Source organism: Diabrotica undecimpunctata, chromosome 6 (genome assembly GCF_040954645.1).
Source record: "Diabrotica undecimpunctata isolate CICGRU chromosome 6, icDiaUnde3, whole genome shotgun sequence".
Lineage (NCBI taxonomy): Eukaryota > Metazoa > Arthropoda > Insecta > Coleoptera > Chrysomelidae > Diabrotica > Diabrotica undecimpunctata.
Window position 1 is genome coordinate 2,634,971 of NC_092808.1, and position 23,779 is coordinate 2,658,749.

At 32.6% G+C, this 23,779-nt stretch overlaps 1 protein-coding gene across 1 annotated transcript in view; it reads left to right on the plus strand.

The window, feature by feature from the left end:
• The window catches only part of unc-13, a 347,574-nt gene that overhangs the window by 91,710 nt on the left and 232,085 nt on the right, over nt 1-23,779 (plus strand). Inside the window, exon 3 of the mRNA XM_072534612.1 lies at nt 5,048-5,141. Within this exon, the coding sequence (XP_072390713.1) occupies nt 5,048-5,141 (94 nt within the window). The remainder of the gene's footprint in view (nt 1-5,047; nt 5,142-23,779) is intronic.

Below are 23,779 nucleotides of genomic sequence, written 5' to 3' on the forward strand. Positions count from 1 at the left end.
GAGTTGTTCGACAAGGGTGTTCATGATAATTCATCAGTATTATTTAATATATTATACTCGGAAGACATATTAGGTAAGGAAATGGATTAACGAAATGTAGGCATTAGAATTAATGACATGATCATAAATAACCTAAGATACGCTGATGATACAGTTCTTTTCGCCGAATTACATGAAGACGGATACTTCTTAATTAGGTGGCCGCAGTAAGTGAAGAAGAATATGGACCATCACTCAACAGAGCAAGAAATATATGGTAATAACACAGACAACTCAGGACATTCGTGAGATATATGTACAGAATCAGCCTGTTGAAATAGTAAGAGAATTCAAATACCTATATACAACTATTAATGAAAACAATGACAGCTCTCAAGATATACGAATCAGAATCGAATAGGCTAGAAGCGCATTTACAAGAATACAGAGGCTTCTCTGCTGTAAAAACTTAAACCTTAAGTTAAAAATATGACTGCTGAGGTGCTATGTGCTATCCTTATTTTAATACGGAATGGAAACGTGGACACTGAAAAAAATTGACGTGAGGAGACTGAAGGCATTCGAGATGCGGATGTACCGAAGAGTACAAGAGATCTCATTGGTAGATGGAATAACCAACGTTAAGGTAATGTGATGTATGCATAAGGAAAGAGAAGTACTAACAATTAAGAAGAGAAAAGTGGGATATATGGGTCATGTGATGAGAGGAGATAAATATCTAATACTCTAGGTCATTATGCAAGGAAAATCCGGAGAAAAAGATCCATAGGAAGGAGACGTAACTCATGCAATAACGACTTATTTAGAGCAGCGGTCTTAAAATTAAAAATCACTGTGATGATTGCCAACTTTCGACGCGCAGACAGCCCCTTATGAAGAAGAAGGTACAAAAATTCAATAAATGAATCATTTTGTCGTCAATTTTAAATGTTTTCATATTTATAAATTTAATAAACAATATTGTTTACTTTTTATTTTTATTAATATACGGGATTACCTCCATTACAAAAAAATATATCTTAACATATTTTGTAATAATCAAATCTACTCAGATGTCCTTGTAATAAAAATACTACTAAATCCACAAGCTTTTCACCTGCGGCTAAGTACGATCCTGGCATCTGTCAGATTCTTCAATAGTTATATGAAATAATTCTCGACACACCTAATTCATTCTATGACGTCATAATTAATGACGCACTGAAAAGTACCTCTGGGATGTTCTTTATTTGATTTGTTTGATTGTATTTTCTAATAATAATTTGAACTTCGTTAATAGGAGTTTCCATTCCTTATAGCTGTGTTTTTTTTTTTAATTTGAAAAATTGTTTGTGTTGGTAAAGTTTATTGGATTATTTATATCATAAACATATTAGTTACTGATTTTCGTTTATTGAAATAACAAATTTTGAAGATATTGTTGAAAATCGAACTTACATTTTACCGAGGCTCATACAAGGACTTGATAAACTTCTAAGTAATGATTTTTACTTGAGGATACTTATTGAGTATCCAAAAAAAAACACATAATAATGCTAACATTTTTATTCTGGCCTTACCGACGATAATATGATTTCTTCTATCTCACTAACAGGAATGACGTTATCTGCCCATTCGTAGGATTTGTTATTGCGTACTTATTCTCATATACTTCGTTTTGTTGGTGTTTATTATTAAACCCATTTTTGTAGCTGATTCTTTTAATGGTACATACGCCTCTCGTAGAGCGTTTTCTGTTCTCCTAACAATATTGATATCATCAATCGATATCATCAAAATTGATCATCAATCCCAACAATATTGATATCAATTGATATTATCAATATTGTGAGGTGAGTGCAAATTCTTGCCTATGAGGCAAGGATTTGCACTGAGTTATTGTAAATTGAATCACTGGTTGTAATTTGTGACATACCTATTACTTTTTCCATAGCCAGATTGAACAAGGTGAGAGGGTCTCCCTGGCGCAGCCCGGTATTTGTTTTAAAAGTATCAGACAATTCTCCCTGAATTCGTACTTAACATTTAACATTTTCACTTTTTTAGTTTGTATATTCTTTGCAAATCGACATCAAAATTGACTAACTAAATAAATTATTAATTTAATATAGCTAAATAACAGACCGAAAGTAGAAAGAAGTTTTACGATTGCGAGTAGAGCAAACAAGATATAAATTTAAAAATTAAAATATAATGAAAAAATCTCTAAAGCCTGCATCTTTTAGTCTTTATACAGGGTGAGTCATGAGGAACTTTACATACTTCTACCATATGTAGAGTCCCTCAGGGAGCATATCATGTGGCCACTAAAAAATGTCAACTCCTCTTCTTTATTAATTAACAGGGTGATTTGTGTAATTGACCATTTATTTCATTTTACTGTAGTGTTTATACGGCTCATTTGATTTTTTAAATTTTTGCATGATACAGTACACTACTATCAAGCATTCGACTGGTATTAGCTAAACTAAAAAATTCCAGGACTGGCTTTGGAAAAATTAATTTAGGGATTCGTATTAAACATTACACCCTGTATATACTTTTTTTAAAATGCAATAAGTGATTTTCAAACTACATAAATAGCCAATGAAAACGACATATGCGACAATGTTGTCGCACTTTTATTAAATTTTTAGTGAACGATCAAATCTTACCAAAAATAGAACAACCATAATGAAGTATCAAATTATAAGGTAATTAATTTAAACAAATGTTATAAATTTCAAACATTTTAATTGAAATGATAAACTGAGTCACTGCACAACAAAAAACAGTAACTACTAACAATAACGAAGAACAATTTAAAAAAAAAACTAAAAATATGTACATACTTATGATAAACCCATAAATTAGAACTGGAAAAGATACAATAATGGTAACAAAATAAAAATAATTCAAAATAGATTTTCGAAATGGAACCCTGCAGCCTGTACACATTTTTGTTGCCGAATTGTTAATTGACGTATTGAATTACGGCTACTCTAGGGATCGTTTCTAATAGTATTACAACAATGTATAATTCTATCAATTAATTGTTGTCGGTTATTAATATTCACTGCGTAAACTAGTTGCTTCAATCGTCCCCAAATATGGTAATCAACGGGATTGAAATCAGGGGATCTTGAAGGCCACGAAATAGGACCTGCACGTCCTATCCACCTGTTGCCATAAACATTATTGAGATATTGTCTCACTGCCAGTAAAAAGTGTGGGGGTGCCCCATCATGCTGAAAATACATCCCTCGGATAGCAACGTTCGCGTTGGCAAGCAAATTCGGCAAAATATTTTGTAGAAAGTTCAAATAGACCTGCCCTGTTAAAGGACCATCAAAAAAGTGAGGACCTACTAATTGGTTATTTATGACACCAATCCACACGTTAACCGAAAACCTTAACTGAGAACGACGTTTTCGAATAGCATGGGGATTTTCTTCTGCCCACACATGTGAATTTTGTGAATTATTTATCCCGTCTCTGGTAAATTGGGCTTCATCTGTAAATAGTGTCCTGTATAGCGTTGGTCGATTATTGTTAATCCATCTACAAAATTCCAACCTATCGATCTCATCTCCAGCATGTAGTCGCTGAACCATTTGAATGTGATATGGATATAGATTATTTTTTTGTAAGACTCTACTTACTTTTGATTGAGTAACATTGAGTTCTCGACTTACTTGTCTAGTGCTTATTGTAGGGTTCATAGTAACGGCGTCCATAATGTCATCTTCCTGCGCTTCATCTACATGTCGCTCTGTTGTTACACTAGGAAAAGTGCCATTTTCTCGCAAATAATTAAAAACTGACCCAAATGTTGGATGACTGGGAGTTCGACGATTAGGAAATCTCCTGCGATATTCTCTACTAGCAGCCCTACCATTCCCATTACAGAATCCATAAACAAATATTATGTCTGCATATTCTGTGGTCGAAAACTGATGTGGCATTTTGAACGAAAGTAACAAAAGCTCTACCAAAACTAACACAATGTACTTAACGTAGATATGACAGAAGAAATAACACATAAATAACACATAAATAACAATTGATAATGACAATAATGACAATGGGTATAAAATATCAAGAAACGTCAAACGGTCAACGCCAACCTTCATTTTAAACTTTTTTAGATTTATTTTTATTTAGTACAGTTGTTGCAATGTATTATTATTTGACATAAAATTTTAATCCTTTACAATCAACAAAAACTAACACATACAAGAGGTTTGACTTTTTAATCAATTTAATTTATTATTTATCGAAAATAATGCCCCAATACGATCTATGAGTAAAAATTTAAAATTGAAAAACAATTGATTCTATCATAGAGATAATACAAAGTGACAGTAAAGATGTTAATTTTCTACGTATTAGATTATGTTGTAGGAACTCATTTTAATTAAAATGTTCGAAATTTATAACATTTGTTTAAATTAATACCTTATAATTTGATACTTCATTATGGTTGGCATCTATTTTTGGTAAGATTTGATCGTTCACTAAAAATTTAATAAAAGTACGACAACATTGTCGCATATGTCGTTTTCATTGGCTATTTATGTAGTTTGAAAATCACTTATTGCATTTTAAAAAAATTTATACAGGGTGTAATATTTAATACGAATCCCTAAATTAATTTTTCCAAAGCCAGTCCTGGAATTTTTTAGTTAAGCTAATACCAGTCGAATGCTTGATAGTAGTGTACTGTATCATGTAAAAATTAAAAAAATCAAATGAGTCGTATAAACACTACAGTAAAATGAAATAAATGGTCAATTACACAAATCACCCTGTTAATTAATAAAGAAGAGGAGTTGACATTTTTTAGTGGCTACATGATATGCTCCCTGAGAGACTCTATATATGGTAGAAGTATGTAAAGTTCCTCATGACTCACCCTGTATATGTAAAAAAATAAGAAGAGATCATTTAATAAATTTACAATAGCTCATACTGACAAAAATAATATCTAATCTACATTTAAAAATAGACCATATTACCTAAACTTATATATAAGAGACGTATAAAACTGATTTTTTTTTTATTTCAGCCATCCTGGAGACAATCCTTTCTACAGCAACATTGACAGCATGCCGGACATTAGGCCGATTAGGAGAAAATCCATTCCGCTCGTATCGGACTTGGTAAGTGTCGTTTTCGTCATTTTATGTTTTAACTCAATATCATGATTCCCTTTCAGGCAAATGTTTATAACATAAGATGTATTTGTGTTCAATGAAATTAGTATTAATTGTCGAAAATTGGAATATTTTGTAACCTTTTCAAAATAAATTATAAGACTTGATTGTGAAGTGAAAAAAGTCTAAATTTACTTCTTTAATTAACAAAACGAATTGTAATAAAGTTGTATTAATTATATTATATTTAATATTAGTTAAAATTTTAACACAGTTATTTTGATATATATATATATACTTCTACTTCATACCCCAAATTGTTATAAATAAATTTCAATTTAGTACATATTTTTGTTAATGAATGATGCATAAAGTAGCTAAAAGCACACCTTTTAATAAAAAAATATGAGAACTCCTCGGTAATAATCAGACCAGAATCTTTTGTTTTGTTATCACAATGATATCCAGTGTGTGCCATTTTACGATAATTATTAATTAAAAGCTGAATTTTCGTTTTAAGACGCCTAAAAGGAACACAATCATTTAAAATGTTGTCTGTAACATTTGGAAATATTTTATATCCAAAAAATGTATCATCATCATTGGCTTTGCCTCTAATTACATTTTTCTATAATTTTCTACCTTTGGTCATACCAAAACTGACATGTCCTATTAACAGAAAGATTAATCATTGCTTCCAGTTCTTATTTAAAGCTTTTTTAATCAGTCCTTCTGTTAACTAGTCTAGAAAATTGCTTCTTTTGTATCGCTTCTTCACAAAAAATGTATCATCATCATTGGCTTAGCCTCTAAATACCTTTTTCTATAATCCTCTATCTTGGGTCATACCAATACCGACATGTCCTATCAACAGAAAGATTAATCATTGCTTCCAGTTCTTGTTTAAAGCTTTTCTAATTAATCTTTCTGTTTACTAACCTAGGAGATAGCTTCTTTTGAAACGCTTCTTCACTGATTGTTAGAAGGATGAGAGAATGATCTGAATTCATATCGATATCTCTTCTATTTTCAAAAAGTTTGATACTATGTTCCTGAATATTTAAAAATCAATCAAGTCTGGTATTTTGTTGACATAAGTCAGCCAGTGGGTTGGCTTTCCACTGAATTTCGCAATAAAATTTAATGGTTTACAAACCTTAAGTAATGCTCACTATTCATTAGTGCACTCACTATTTATTACGTTTAAAAATACACTTCCCAATCCGAAGACAACAGTGAGAAACACATATAGACATAAACAAGATAGAAAAGATACAAGAACGAAGATACATCAAAAGCCTAGATGAAGAAAGTCCCCAGGACTTACTCAAAAATAGATTGGATGAGAAGCTACAAATTCCTGCCCCTAAGAATATCAACCAGTTATATGAACATATAAAAAACTGTATAAAAAACGTATACAAAAACGTATAAAAAACTAAACGAAGCAGCAACATCATTTAAGCTCCAAATCATTACAAGACAAAATAAAATATAAAGAAAAACAAGCAGAAGTACGAAGAAAAATCTCTAAGAAGAAGAACGAGTCTTGGGAAAGAAACTGCCAACGAATAAATACTTATCTAGAAGGAACTAGAAGCACAGAAAGCTGGAAACTGATAAAAAAATTGAGAAAAGAAAAGAATAAAGAAGTAACACAGAGCATAAACCTAAAGACTGGGAAGAGTATTTCAATGAACTTTTGGTAGAGAATAGAGTCGAATTTCAAGAACATAAAAATCAAAACCAAGATAGAATTTCAATAGTCGGCTCGCCAATTAGATTAACAACAGAGAAAATTAAAAATATATGTAAACAGTTGAAAAGAAACAAAGCACCCGGACCAGGAGATATACCCGGAGATTTGTTTAAGTACGGAACGAACAAATTGTACGAATATCTTCGACAACTAATTCAAGAATTTATAAACACAAGCGAAATCCCTACGGAATGGAAGATATCATACCTCAGTACTATACATAAAAAGGGTGATAAACATGTGAAAATTACCGAGAAATAGCTGTAACCGGACCTATGAATCGAATATATGGAAAGGTTTTAAAGAACCGAATCGAGAGAGAATACTTAGATTATGAAGCAGAAGATCAAGCAGGATTTCATACGGATCGATCCAGTATTGACCACATTTTCTCCTTAACCCAGATAATAGAAAAAAAGATGGCACGGAATCAAGAGATTTATATATTATTTGTCGACATACGGAAAGTCTACGACAGCGTTCTACTAAAGAAGCTGTGGCAATTAATGGAAAGCACGAATATTATTATAGAATTAATAAAACTAGTCAAAGTGCTACACAATCAAGCAATAACAAAAATAAAAGCAGGGACACAAATAACAACAAGATTTATAACATCAAAAAGATTAAAGCAAGGATGTTGTCTGTCCCCCACTTTATTTAAAATGTACCTCGAAAGTACTTTAAAAAGATGGAAAGAAAAATTCAGGACAATGGGGATACCGCTCACCAACACTATGGTATATACGCTCATTTTTGTAGACGAAAATTAATTGAAGAGTATAACATATGGGGTCTAGAAGTAAATAAAAAGAAAACCGAATACCTGTGCATTGTAGTAGAACAAAAGGATCTCATATAAGACGCTAACACCACGATAAAGCACTGCTGTGACTATAAATATCTAGGTATCACTATTTCACAAGATGGAACATTAGACCAAGCCATAAGAGAGAGAGAAATATGTCAGGGAGAAAATCCATCACAATTTTAAACAGCATTTTATCCAATCCACCAGCAAAGAAAATAAAAAGAGGATATATGAGACTATCAGATTGAGACTTCGTAAAAAGTATCACTATATACAGTTGTGAGGTATGGCCACTGAAAGAAAATACACTGGCAACGCTGAAAGGGACAGAAATGGATTTTTGGAGAAGAGCCGCAGGAAGATCTAGAAGAGAAAGGATTACCAACGAACACATTAGAGAAATAATGGAAATCAAACAAATAATCACAGATCACCTAACAGCAAAACGACTTATCTGGTTCGTACACATAAAAAGAATGGATGAACAACGAATACCAAAATAAATATTAAAACGGCAACCAGAAGGAAAGAGAAAACGAGGTAGACCGAAAAAAAGTTGTAGCGAAGGAATAAATAAAGAACTGAGAGAGAGAGGGCCATAGAAGAAGACTTGTGGAACAACCGGACTAAGTGGCGATTGGAAGTCGGAAAACGGCGGAGAACGTTATCAACCGACAAGTAGTAGTAGTAAGTAGTACTCTACCTTTTGCAGTTATTAATCTTAATCCCCATTCCGTATATTTTGTGCTATAGTATCCACTTAGCACAAATGTGCCAACCTATTTCTTGGTGGTGATATAGGCCTTGTTTTATTATTATTGCGCTTCCTCCTTCGACCCAAATTTCTCGGTGAATTGTATGATACACTTAATATTCATTGAATCGTATGTATGTCTCCTTAGTGACTAGTGTTTCAGCTATGAGACATACATCAATTTTTTTCGTTGTCAAGAACGACTTGAAGTTCTTTTTGGCGTTGTAGAAGGGCACTGGTGTTCCACTCCATTATTTTAAGTTGCTTAGCTATTTCTGAGTTTAGGTGGCGCACCCTGGTTGAATTTTCTTTTATCCAACACATTTAGTAGAAGGTTTGGCATCGCATTTATAGATTTGTTATGGTTTTGGTAATTTAAGTAACGAGTCCAGTCGTCAGAGAGTAGACCCCCAAAAATCATACTAACAAGCTGAATTTTGCCGAGAATATTAATTTTGGGACCCCAAAAAAGATGAAAAACAGTTTACCACTTTAACCCCCAAGCTTCTTCCTAAAACCCCACTCGTAGGGGGATAAGAACGCAAAATAATCGATTTACCAAGAATCTATACGCTGCAGAAAAAAATGTTTTAAATAAAAAATGTAGCTGAGATAATTTTAAATAAAAATGTTGATTTGCACTTTTTGTGTAAAATGAACTGTTCTCTCATAAACACTTGAAGCGATCGTCGTTTTTGAATGTCAGTCATAAAATTTGTATCAGCTCGACGTTAAAAATTCGATACTTTATTTCGAAAAAAACATTTTATTTTTTAATTACACAAGTATGTTTTTCAAAAGAATCAAACTTCTGCTATAAACTACATCCAAAACCGTCTTTTTGGATGCATTTCCCGTGACGTGCAACAGTTTGTAATGGAAAACATTAAATTCTTCGTTTTTTATTCATATTTCAAATGCCTCATAGTTGTTGCCGCAACTTATAATTGAAATTTGAGAAGGAAGCCCAGGGGTAAAAGTGGTAAACTTTTTTGCAACTTTTTTGGGGTCAGAAAATTAATATTCTTGTAAAAATTTAGCTTGTTCGTATAATTTTTAGTGGTCAACTCTCTGACGAGTGGACTATGGTGGGAACTGTTGTTTTCTAGTAAAATATATTTACTTAGTAGACAAATCTAAGATTATTGTTTGCTTAATAATACTCCTTCTATTTTACTTTTTAAAGTAGATATCTATGCACGGTTAATAATATACATAAATTAAATTTAGATTTTAGAAAATCTACGGCAATTACTACTAATTTCATATTCCTTTTCCTTTATATTTATATTTATATGAATTTATTTTTTCTAATATATAATATGCTCCATCGATTAGTATACGTGCTGCATTTTTACAATAGTTTTTATTTATAATGCTTCTTTAAAATGTCTTAAATAAAAAACACACAATAATAAGGAAAATGACCAATTATACAGATATTTTATCTGCTGATTCGGCAGAGTGACTTTCTAAGTGATCTGTTTTTGGTATGTGCTTACACTGTATAGTCTTTAACTGAATAGGTTGAGGAGGCGAGAACTATTTGTCTCAAGTTGTTCATTCATAATTATGTATGCATTTTTTTTAATTTGTCAATTTCCATAGATTCTGATAAAGATAGCTTTATGTTGGATGCGAATAATTTGAAATTCGTCATTAAAAGAATGATTATGATCCAGAAGTTGAAGTGCGTATGTAGAATCTGTTTTTCTATTATTGAAAGCCCTTTCATGTTTTGCTATACCTTTGTTAAAAGTTTTACCAGTTTGACCGATGTAAATTTTTAGGTAATTGCCACATTTAAGTTTGTATAAAAACTTACATCGGTCAAACTGGTAGAAATTTTACCAAACGTACAGCAGAACATAAAAGGGCTTTCAATCATAGAAAAACAGATTCTGCATATGCACTTCACCTTCTAGATTATAATCATTTTTTTAATGACGAATTTCAAATTCTTTTAAAATTTAATTTCACATTTTTAATTTTTAATTTCACATTTAAAATAAAGGCCTCAAGCTCTCTTTATTAGAATCTATGGAAATTAACAAATTAAAAAATACAGACATATTTCGGAATGACCAACTTAGGACAAACAGTTCTTCCCTCCTCAACCTATTCAGTTAAAGACTATAAAGTGTTGTGTTTTATTCAAGTGATCTGTTTCTGGTATGTAAACACATACCAGAAACAGATCACTTGAGAAAGGCAATCTGCCGAAACAGCTCTACTGATAAGATATTATAATAAATTTAATGGAAGTTTTGGAAACCAAGTTTTCAGTGTCCTATTGTTGTATAAAATAAATTTCTATCAAGTAACGGTCGAATCCATTACTGTTTTTACATACTTAACAGAGGAAAAATTATGGTAAAAAAACAAGAACAGCAACTTTGTGCTATTATTTTTGTTTAACACTGTATAATAGCAATTACTAGTTCTATTAAAAAATAGATAAATTTTATCATAAAGGTGTATTTAAAATTCATAATTTTATAGGCAATAAATCAACACAATACGTAAACAAAAGTAATCGATTGAGCTCATAAAATATGTATAACTTATACCCTATATCAACAAAAATGTAAATACTAAATGATAATTGACAGCAATAAGTTCATATAAACATATTACCACTACCGATCCCATTTGTATAATCGTCTATTTTTCTCCCTTTGTTGTGTATTGTTTGTACTATCCCAAGACAGAGGTGGCGCAGAGGGTTGTTACCGTTTTTAATTACAAATACAGTAGTAGTATGAACATCATTCCATAATGTAATGTTAAAAAAAAGTCACTTAGGTAATATTTTTATTGGTTATAATATATTATAACATTATTTTGTTTATCTAGATAATCAGATCTTGGACGCCTAGAAGTTAAAAATTACTTTTCTTTAAAGTGCACTAAATGGGCCTGATATTTGCATAAAATATCTAGAATGCCCGCATTCTTTGCACATTATTTGATATGTTATGAAAATATGAGGCGCCTTTTAATAAAAAAGGGCAGAATATATCATTGCATTATGTTTGCATCTATTTAATTCAGAGTGCACTAATTTTTGACTGACTGAAAGATTGTGAGTTAACCTCCACTACAGTGTGGATATGTTCTCATCTCCAGAACAACCAAATTCATATGAATCAAAAATTCAGTATCAATAATTGATAGTTACTTTACTAATTTTCAACGACAATACATAGTACAGCCAAGGTATGATGAACATTTGCAAATAAGGAAAAAGATCTTGAAATATTTCCTTTTAGTTTAGAACAAAGCTTTGGTCATAATATGTCAGTATTCAAACACTTGGCAAGCACTTGGAAACACTTCCAAGATGCTTCTCTGTATTAAATGTGAAAACTGTTGCCCCCATTCTACTTTTAAAAGTTCTTTAGTAGTAATCTCAGATTCACTTTCAGTTTTAGCATCTTTTCTCAATAATTTTCCTGGTAAAGTGATCAGTAGCGTTGAATAGTAATTTTCAATTATTATCCTACTTTTATCCAGAACATCAATTACGATATTAGTCCTTTTCAAATTTTTCCACACACTTTTTTTCCATTTGAACACTAGTTTGCTTAGACTTATTCACAATACAATTCAACAATATTCTCCATTCTATCGTTTTAGAAATTTATCCCAGTTTTATTCATAGTAACAACTTTGCTTAATAAGTTTGCATATTTTTCAAATTGATCACGGATCGAACTCAATGCTTCTAGTTTTCCACGCTTCTGGATGACATTCAGACACTTTGAAGTTTATATTTAATTAAACAACAACTATTTATTCATATAAAATACTTACTGCCTCAAATATTAGTTTCATCACAATCTAACGATTTGATATAATCATGCCATGAACTATATGCATATTTACGGATGCAGATATAGAAAGTAGCTTTCCTAATCCGCCGTCATATTTAATCTAAAATTTTCCCATTTTAAACCGTGCGATTCAATTTTACACAGACGCATACGAATGATAATAATCTCCAATATTATAAAGCGTTTTCTGCTAAAGTAAAAGGCATTCTTTCGGCCTCATGAATGTCAGAAGCTACCGAGGTCCAAACATATATAGTGACCACTTGTTGTAATGGCAAAAATCAGGGGAAAAATATCAAACCTAAAGAATTATAAATATATAAAACAAGACAGGATTAATTTTGATAATCTGCGTATTGAAACCGTTGCGATGGAGTATACTGGACAAATGAATGAGGTAATAGAGAGCCTGGAAGCGGTGGAAAATGTGGAGGAATTGTAGACAAAATGTAAAAACTAAGAAGGCATCGGAAATATTGGGAAAAACCAAACCAGTTAAACAAAACGAACGGTTTGACGACGAGTGCTAAGAAGCAATAGATAACAAAAATAGAGCATACCTGAAAACACATAAAGCTAGATGTACAAGAAAGAAGGAAAACCGGACCCTAAGAAGGGAAAAAATGTTTACATAAAAGAAAAAAAAGGGATTTAAAGAAAAGCAGTTAGAAAATATAGAACGGCTAAGAAATCTTAACGAAATTCGAAATTTCTACAGAAATGCTAACAAAATGAGTAAAGAATTTAAACCAAGAATAGGGATCTGTAAGGATGGCGAAAAAAATCTAAGTAAATACTGCCTCAAGCCATTAAAAAGCTTGAAAACAATTAAGCACCAGACACTAATCAAATTTGTCGTGAGCTCTACAAGAATGGTGACGACGCCCTGCTACAAGCACAAGATCATGTCCTGTGAATGGTCTTAGGGCGTAATGTGCCCGTTATATAAAAGGGCTATCAGCTCCACTGTGACAACTACAGAGGTATAACCCCGGTAACAACTGCTTACAAAATACTAGCAAATATTCTCTACGAAAGGCTACATAGTTGGTATAGTTGGAAAATACCAGACCGGATTTACTCCAGAAAAATTAACAATTTACTAGATTATTTCAATAAGCAAATTCTCGAAAAAATAATTATGATGATACCACCAAATATCCCAATTTGTCTACATTTATATTTTTTATGACGCTCTTATTAATCTTAGTGCTTCTTCATAGTCGTTTTTAGTAAATACACATTTTCTTTGGTACCCTGTTTTATTTGCTTTGCTACTCGGAACACTCCTATCTCTTCCTTTTGAGATTTTTCATCGTCACTCCTGTGGATACCTGTTTCCTCCATCTACTGACCCTTAGAATCTGTAGATCTTCTTCCACATCATCAATCCAACTCCTTTGTGGTCGTCCTCTACTTCTTGTGCCCTTTGGTTTTGAAAATGTTAATCTCTTCGTGTATTAGTGATCTGACATTCTAGCAATGTGTCCAGCCCATCTAAGTCTCTACACTTTAACGAATCTCACAATTTTTGGATCGGTGTATAACTGATATAGTTCAAAGTTTTATCTTCAATGCCACAGCCCATTTTTATTTACGGCCCCAAAAATATTTCAAAGAAATTTTCTCTCAAAACACCAAGAAGAAGGAAAGGCTGAAACGTCCACTTTTCAGCCCCATATATAAAAAACCGATCTTATTAAGGTCTTGTATATATTGAGAATTACCGCACATTTTATAATTTTATTTTTTAAATGTTTCTGGCGAGCGTAAATACTTCTGTTTGCTATTGCTATGCGTCTTTTTATTTCTTTCCTTGTCGTGTTTTTTGCGTTTACTAGCGATCCAAGATATGTGAATTCTTTGACATAATACGGTTGTCAACAGGTATGGTTGTTAATTTGAATTCTCTGTTGGATATTTCGGGGGTTTTTAGAAACCAACATATATTTGTTTTTTCATAGTTTACCACAAGTCCTAATTCACTTGCCGCGTACGCAAGCCTTGTAAAATACTGCACCATATTTCTCATACTTCTTCCTACTACAAATATATCGTCAGGGAATGCGAGAATTTGCGCCGCTCTATTAAAAATAGTTTCATTCATTCTAATATTTAATTGTCTGGCTACCTTTATTAAGGCAATATTAAAGAGGAGACACGCCAGTACGTCCCCCCCATTCTTAAGGTCAAAGAACAAAGAGTTTTCTCCTTCAATTCTAACACATGAGCTTATATTTAGCATTGTTAGTTGTGTCAACTAAACTAACTTAGATGGGACCCCAAAGTCTATCATTGCATTATATAATGCAGTTCTTTCCAAACTATCCATAGGCTGCTTTGAAGTCATCGAAGAGATGGTTTTGATGTGTAATGGACTTTCCAGCAGTAAATCTGCATTGATACTGACCAACAATATCCTTTGTAAAATGTTTAAGTCTTTTAATCAATATATTGCATTGGAGCAGAACAAAAAGATCTCATATTAGACGATAACACTACGATAAAGCACTGCTGTGACTACAAATACCTAAGTATCACTATTTCACAAGATGGAACATTAGACAAAGCCATAAGAGAGAGAAATACGTCAGGGAGAAAAGCCATTACAATGTTAAACACCATTTTATGGGACCAATCCATCAGCAAAGAAAATAAAAAGAGGATATATGAGACTATAGTAAAAAGTATCACTTTATACAGCTGTGAAGTATGGCCACTGAAAGAAAGAACACTGTCAACGCTGAAAGGGACGGAAATGGATTTTTGGAGAAGAGCCGCAGGAAGATCTAGAAGAGAAAAGATTACCAACGAACGCATTAGAGAAATAATGGGAATCAAACGAACAATCACAGATGACCTAACAACAAAACAACTTATCTGATTCGGCCACATACAAAGAATGGACGAACAGCGAATGCCAAAAGAAATACTAAAGTGGCAACCAGAAGGAAAGAGAAAACGAGGTATATATAATTTAGCTCTCCAGGCCTAGAAGGCCCATGGCTTGGGTTACTATTCTTTTCCATTCTTTTCTGTTTGTTGCTTTATTTTTCCAGTTTGGTATTTTAAGTTTTTCTATGTCTTTTTCAACATCCTTCTTCCACCTGTTTTTCGGTCTGCCTTTCTTCCTTTTCCCTCCTATTTCTCCCATTAGCATTCTTTTTGGCAGTCTCGTGTTTTCCATCCTTTGGATGTGTCCCAACCATCTCAGTCTTTGTGACTTTATGATCCCTACGATATTCGGCTCTCCATACATCTCCTCTAATTCCATATTTGGTCTTTTTATCCATATACCATTCCACAATTTACCTCCAAATATTTTCCTGAGGACTTTTTTTTCCCAGACTTGCAGCAAGACTTGCTCGGATTTGTTCATTGTCCATGTTTCACTGGCATATAATACAATAGGTCTTATTACTGTCTTATATATTCTTATCTTAGCCCTTCTAGATATGTTTTTGCTTCTTAATAAATTGTTTAGTGCAAAAATACAATGGTTACCGGCCATAATTCTCGCTTGGATTTCTTCTTTCATATTTGGTCTTCTCGTGAATGTCGCTCCTAAATACTGGAATATTTCTACTTCTTCGAATTTATATGTTTTTTCATCTGTTATTACTGTCAGATATTGTTCTTGTAGGTAATCTCTTTTTGTCCATTCCATATATTTGGTCTTTTCTTCATTAATGTACATCCCTTTCTTTCTCGCTTTCATTTCTAATCTTTTTATTATTTCTTTTAATTCTTGCTTACTTCTGGCTATCACTACAATGTCGTCAGCGAATGCTAAGCATTGGTGTTTTCTTTGATATATAAGTCCTGACCTGTTGATTCCAGCTTCTCTGATGGTAACTTCGAGGACGATACTGAACAACAGCGATGACAGTGGGTCTCCTTGTCGCACCCCCTCACTAACCTCAAACTTATCTGTTTCTTCGCCATTTATTTTAACCCTATTCTCTGTTTTTCGGAGTGTCACTTTTACCATTCTTATCAGTTTTTCACTAATTCCCATTTCACGTAGTGCTTTGTATATTTCTTTGCGCTTTATCCTATCGAACGCTTGTTTAAAGTCGATTAATAGGGCCATTGTAGGTTTCCCATATTCGTAGCTTTCTGCTTGTATTTCGCGCAGTAGGAAAATTTGATCTACTGTGCTGCGCCCTCTTCTAAATCCACATTGATTCGTTGAAAACGAGGTAGACCGAGAAAAAGTTGGAGCGAAGGAATAAATAAAGAACTGAGAGAGAGAGCCATAGAAGAAGATCTATGGAACAACCGGTCTAAGTGGCGATTGGAAGTCGGAAAACGGCGGAGAACGTTATAAACCGACAAGTAGTAGTAGTAGTAGCAATATATTGCCAAGATAATAAGATTTTATACGCAGATGCTAACAGAGTAATTCCGTTATAATTCTTACACTCCAGTTGATCTCCCTTTTTATGCAACGGACATATTATTCCTTTGGCCACTCTTCTGGTACTAATTCATTCTGCCATATAACTACTATTAGTTTATGGATTGCTGTAAAAAGTTAATCACCACCTTTTTTATACATCAAAAACCTATTATAAACGTAATGATAATAAATTAGCTAGAACACAACTTTTGTATTAAGAATACAAATGAAAAACCAATTAAATGGAAATGAGATGAAAGAAAGCATGATGAAAAATAAGTCAAGAACGAAATAAAAAAAGGCCTATATTCAATGCTGTTCAAATAAGACTGACACATATATACCGATAAAAATAATATTTTATGTATAAAGTAGAAAAAATTCGAACTTAAAGTAGCAAAATCTCTCAAATTACCTTAAAGGCTCCTTCCACGTCGACTTATTTGCCTGCATCTACTAATATAGCAAACGCAAACATCTACTAGAATGACGTCTACCTAAATTAGCAGTTGAAAGAGTAGTGTTTGATGTGCATTTAAAGAGATCCATTTACTACAATTCTGAAAGCATACATGAAGTAACCTACTTCCTCCATCAAAGGCGCACTTATTCGATTTGCATTCGACGCTTTCTGTCTAGAATTCTTAAGACGTTTGTAGTAGATCGGTCAATTTAATTGAAAAGCAGAGAAGACATGTTACCGACGATGCATTTTGCATGTTCTAGAAATATAATTTAAGGAAAATGAGTCTTTCATGGGTAATTTTTATTTACAAAAGATCATCTATAATTTTAACACTTTAATAACGTCTTGTTTGATTGACGAAATTTGGTTTTTATTCCATTTCTACAAAGTGAAAGCAATTCACAATTCAAAGTTTGGTAGGTTAATAGATGAGAACAACAAACTTATTGTAGATAAAGAAGAACAGTTACAGACTTGGGCAAATTACATAAAAGATTTGTTTACGGATTATCGTCATATTCCTACGAACACTCTTGATCTGAATGGACCAAAAATATTGAAAAGTGAGGTGATAAAAGCTATAGATCAAACGAAAGATGGGAAAGTAACAGGATGCAATGAAATACCAGTCGAATTTTTAAAAGTTTTTAACGAGAACAACCGGAATGTAGTATTAGAACTGTGTAATAAGATATACGATACTGGTCAAATTCGGACTGGTTGAAATCTACATGTGTGCCCCTTCCCAAGAAATCGAATTCTAAGACGTGTAGTGAATATCGCCTTATAAGTTTAATGAGTCACACCCTTAAAGTATTCTTGCGTATTATTCATTCCAGAATACGAGCAAAATTAGAACACAGCATAAGTAAAACACAGTTCGGTTTTAGATGCGGTTTTGGAACTCGAGAGCCGCTCTTTGCAATACAAGTCTTGATTCAAAAATGTCTGGATCAACAGAAAGATGTTTACGCCTGTTTTATTGACTATGAGAAAGCATTCGATACTATCAAACATGACAAACTCATAGAACTATTACATCTTACAGGACTTGACACTAAAGACATCCAGATTATAAAAAATCTATATTGGAATCAAACAGCCCACATGAAGAATGGACATATGGTGAGTGAAAACGTAACCATTTCGAGAGGGGTTAGACAGGGCTGTATTCTTTCGCCACTGCTTTTCAACCTGTACACGAAACAAATATTTCTAGAGGCACTGGAAGAGTACAACGAGGGCATCAAGATTAATGGCGTACCAATAAGTAATTTTTGATATGCAGATGATACTGTTATACTGGCCGATAATATCGAAGATTTACAGATGATGCTAAATAGAGTAAATACAATTGACAACCAATTTGGACTGAAGATCAATAGAAAGAAAACTAAATTTATGGTAATCAGTAAAAAGAACATTCAACATATCGACCTGAATATTGAAGCCGAACGTATTGAAAGAATACACCGATTTAAATATCTGGGATATACAGTAAATGATAAGTGGGACCCAGATGTAGAGATTAAGATCCGAATTGAAATAGCAAGATCCAAATTCATCAAAATGAGAAAGCTCTTAAGCAACCGCCACCTAAGCGTTAACCTCCGATGGCGCGCCACGAAATGCTACGTACTCTCTACGCTACTTTACGAAGTTGAAGGGTGGACGTTAACAGCAGCAACTATAAAGAAGTTAGCGGCTCTAGAAATGTGGCTGTATCGACGCATACTGAGAATACCTTGGACAGACAGAGTGACCAACACAGAGGTATTAAGACGAATGTGTAAAGAGATGGAATTGTTAACAACTGTTAAAAGGAGGAAAGCGTCATACCTGGGCCATGTGTTCCGTAATGATAAGTACAGTCTGCTACAGTTTATCGTGGAAGGCAAGATTGAAGGTAGAAGAGGTTTGGGTAGAAAGAAGAAATCCTGGCTGAGAAATTTGAGAGAATGGTTTCAAATACCAGAAGCCGCGAACATAATACATGCGGCACAAAACAAAGAAACCTATCGTTTAATGGGTTCATCAACCTTCGGTAGAAGACGGCACATAAAGAAGAAGAAGAAGAAAGCAATTTTTAGTTTGATCTAAAATGATTTACACAAAAGAGTACAATTTTTTAAGGGTCATTCGAAAAACAAAATATAGATTTATAGTAAATGGTTTGATTCTCGAAAAAATGTGCCTTTTATTTGAATTATTAAATCAGTCATCAAAATTTCATGTGCTAAGGAGATTCGAATACCCATACGTCACATTAAATCTACACCCAACAGGCCTTACATTTCACTAATAAATCAATGTATGCCAAGGGTTAATACATATTTATAATATTCATAAATAAAAGTAAACAGTTGAGGATGAAGAAAATAAAGGTTTTTAAAAAATAAAAATGAAAAATATAAAACTATATAACAGCATAATATATATATATATATATATATATATATATATATATATATATATATATATATATATATATATATATAGCAAATGAACTAACTGAGATCTATCAAAAATTTTCAGCCAGCCAAAATTAAAGTAACGAGTTCCTAACCTACAAACAACAGAAGGAAGCAAATCCTACTACAATTTCCAACGAATTCAATCCTATCAAAACACCTTTTAGTTATGGGAAGCTTCAGGCACACAATAGCATATAAGACATTTCACCAGGTTCAGACGACGTACCAATACAATTTATTAAAACACTTCCCATAGTTGAAAACGAGTTTCTACGTCAAATTTTTAATATTTGGTGACAAAAATCATTTCCAAATATCTGGAATAAAGTCGTTGTTATTATATTGTAGAAAGCGAATTTAGATAAATATCTGTATACGATAACAGTATCCCCATATCATCGCAATCTCTAAGTATGGTTCTAAAAAGCAGCTACTCCATACAACTCTTGTTCGATAACTGGAACAATAAACGGAAATCCATACCATCAAAGCTTCAAGAGATAAAAAATAAGATTAGATAATGGCAAGCATCCGAGGTATCCAGACAAATATTTGATAACCATAATGCAAATAATTAGTTCCCATTTACGATTTGAAAGTACTCAGTTTTCTTAGGAACATTTCTTTAAAAAGAAAAAGCCCAATTGTTGATGAGTGAGGCTCCCCTCTTACCGTAGTACATGCTAATGGAAGAGAGAGAAAAGTTCAATCGTCACAAAATTAAATCCCATTTTCCCAATAGGGGGGATCGAAAGTACTTGGGCAAGATTTAATTAAACTGTGCTCGATATATGCCTTTTATCTGATCAAAATTAACTGTTTATTGTCGATTTTTTTGGGTCCAATACAGAGAATTTTTAATTAATCAATTAACGTTTTCTCTTTCAGCACCAGCGTTGAAAATATTATTGAATGTTAGTAATAATTTTGCAAATATATTGTATATTATTAATTTTATAATTTTCGATACATATTAGTTTTACTTTAATAGTATACGTAAACAGTTATAGTATTTTAACATTACATTATGAGATTCTTTTAATAATATCGGCGGCAAATAACTATGTTAAGGAACTGGCCTATTTATAGAAAATTCCTAGTGTAGCATCTCGCTGTCTCTGTCTACTTTGATGTCTTCCCATTTCATTATCCTAAATTCGTGTTGTTGTAAAGTTAATCCTGACAAATTCGTAATAAGCCATTATTGGACCCTTCTATTCATTGGTAATTGTTATCCTTCCTGCGGTAGCACCAGGGCCCATCGGGTTACCTGTCTAACGGAAGGAATAATTTGGAAATTACTCGTAAATCTTAGAAACTTAACACCGCAATGGAGGTTTTGGTGTTACCTTTATTATTAATATCACCAACGTCATTTTATTGTAGTTATATAAGTATCTAGTGGTGTATTGAAGATTCTTATAGGAAAAACACAAACTTTTACTTTGAATTTTTACAAGAAATATAAAAAAGATAATTGTGAAAATAAAATGAGACAAAAAGTTAAAAAAATATTTTCCTCGTAGAGATAGTGCAAGCACTCCTGACCACGGCGCAGTAGACGAAATTTGGTTTGGTGCCCACTTCCATGCGAAACGCATTGTACTATGCACCGTATAATTTCACTTACAATAGAACCTTTCTGCCTTTACGTGAATTTGACTCCGCCTTCGCGCAGCTCCATGGTCAGGAGTGTTTGAACTATCTTTACTGTGCAGATCTTGTAGATATTTTAAATAAAGTTACATTGTAAAGGTATTTTTAAATTTAACAGATTCATTCTTGAAACGGAAATATTCTGTACATATATTATTACTATCCCTGCTGCTACCGCAGCCCTAGATTAATCCATTTGTGTAACTGTTAAATGTGTATTAACCTTTTTAAAACTTCTTCGTAATAAACCCAATAATATACCTGCTGTGACTAATCTGTTTTGTGTTGTTTGTTTTCTGTTTTTATGGTTGTGTCCTGCGCCTGTGCCGCTTGATTCCTCCAGGTGCTCAAGGTATTAGTCCAATACGTTTGCAAAAGATAATTTTTTATAACTTTTTGCTTATTTTGATAACTAACACAATATAAGAGTATTTGGCTGCATTAGTAGAAAATATATTTGGTATAAGACTTATAGAAACCATATATTGTTATTTATGTGTATTCAGACTTTTTAGTATTTGTTAAATGGCAACCATGTCAACACCGCGCTTGGTTATGCGCATTTATTCCATTTTTAGAATCAGTAAGAAGTAAGAAGTAAGAGTGTACACATACCTAGACGTGTAAAATCTATTCTATTACAATTAAACAAAATTACAGTCCACAGTGTTCAATTCAATTCTATTTAGCAGTGAACCAGAGAAGAAGTGAAGACAAACCAGTGTTTTCACATTCTATTACACAATGTGATTATTGCGTATAAATTTATAAACCTAACTTTAGAGTCATCTGCGTCTGCAACTAATTGTGTAATATTAAATATTATAAATTTTGTAAGTTTTTTGCTGCTTCTCCGTAGAACAATTTAGTAACAACTCTTATTTTTCTTCTGGTGTTCTGTCTGGTCTGTCTTCTATATGAGACAAGTCAAAGTTACAGACATACATCTTAAAAGTATATAAATTAATAAACACGATAAAACATACTTAAAAGTTATTTTTAGAATATGGCTCTAGCTCACAAATGTATTGATGTACACACCTCCGAGAGTTTGGCTGATGTAAATTCATTCGTATATCTATCGGTAAGAAACTTATGGCTGCATAATGTGTGCTACCTTCCAACAAAACAGAACGATGTTGTGGAAGCATAAAGAGATTGTCTCTGAATCTTGTTGAATAAACATGGTGAAATTGAAATTTATTAAATTCATAAATTTTGCTATGTAAATACATTATACACGAAAATATATACAGACCAGGAATTGTAAGAATATTGTTTTGTCTAAAGATGCCTCTACAAGAATCTCTAAATTTCATTTTATACATTATCCTAATAGCTCTTTTCTGGAGTACGAATATCTGCTCTAATTCAGAGGTACAACCCCAGACTTCAATGTCATATTTGGCTATTGAGTAAAAATGGGCCAGTATACTGTTTTTAGTATTGATGAATGAAAGAGACATGAAAGAATTCTCAATGCATAACATGCGCTATTTAATCTGGATTTCAAATTAGAAATGTGGTTTGACCATTTACAATTACTGTCTAGAATTCCCCCAGCAATTTCGTGCAGTCTGTTTTATCTATTGCTGCTTCTATAGTGGCTTGATGGTTTAATAAATTATTTGACGTGAAAATCATGTAGTGTATTATGCTGGTTAAAGGATGGCTGTCTTATTAGTATTCTTATATCAGGCATTCTTTGTGTATCTTAATTTGTAATATCGTCGCTTCATAGAATTTTAAAATCTTTTAAAAATCACATTTAAAATGTTTCTATAAATTAAAATGAAAGTAGACGATTGCATTTCTTTTTCATTTTAGCTCCACCATTCTTCATCACCTGTTTCAATGTTTCACCTCTCATCAGGAAGACTTATGGTACCCTGAATTTAAATAAAATTTTGATTATCTATATGACTGTAACAGAACATGCTTGTGTACGACCCTTATATGAAGCAAAAATAAATCAGGATATCAAATTAGGTGACCTGCGAAACCAAGTTTTCTGGAAGCTATTGCGATCTTTTATTCTGACAATAAATCTACATGTAAGCTTTGCAGAATACCAATTTTTGAAGCGGAAGCTTCTATACTGGCATTGTAGTACTTTTTGTCTTTACAGTAAAATGCTGAGGCAAACGTCACGGAACTAGCGCCACAAGATGGCGTCGTCACAATTTCTCGTGCTATTCGTACTATTCTATGTACGTAATATCATACCAAATGTCATACTATCATATCATACCAAATGGATAAAGAAGTATTGGCAGATTAAAAAAAAAGATGGTGCCATAATTTAAACAATTTAAGAGGCTAATATTGAAGAAGAAACAGGCTTTAAACCTTACATACAAGAAGGAAGAAGAAGAAAAAAAACATTAATTCTTGTATCACCCACAACTCAAAGCGTCATCATTCGTTTGCTTTTCGATTCAATTTAAATCAGCATGAACTCCCACGGCACTATATGAAATTCATTG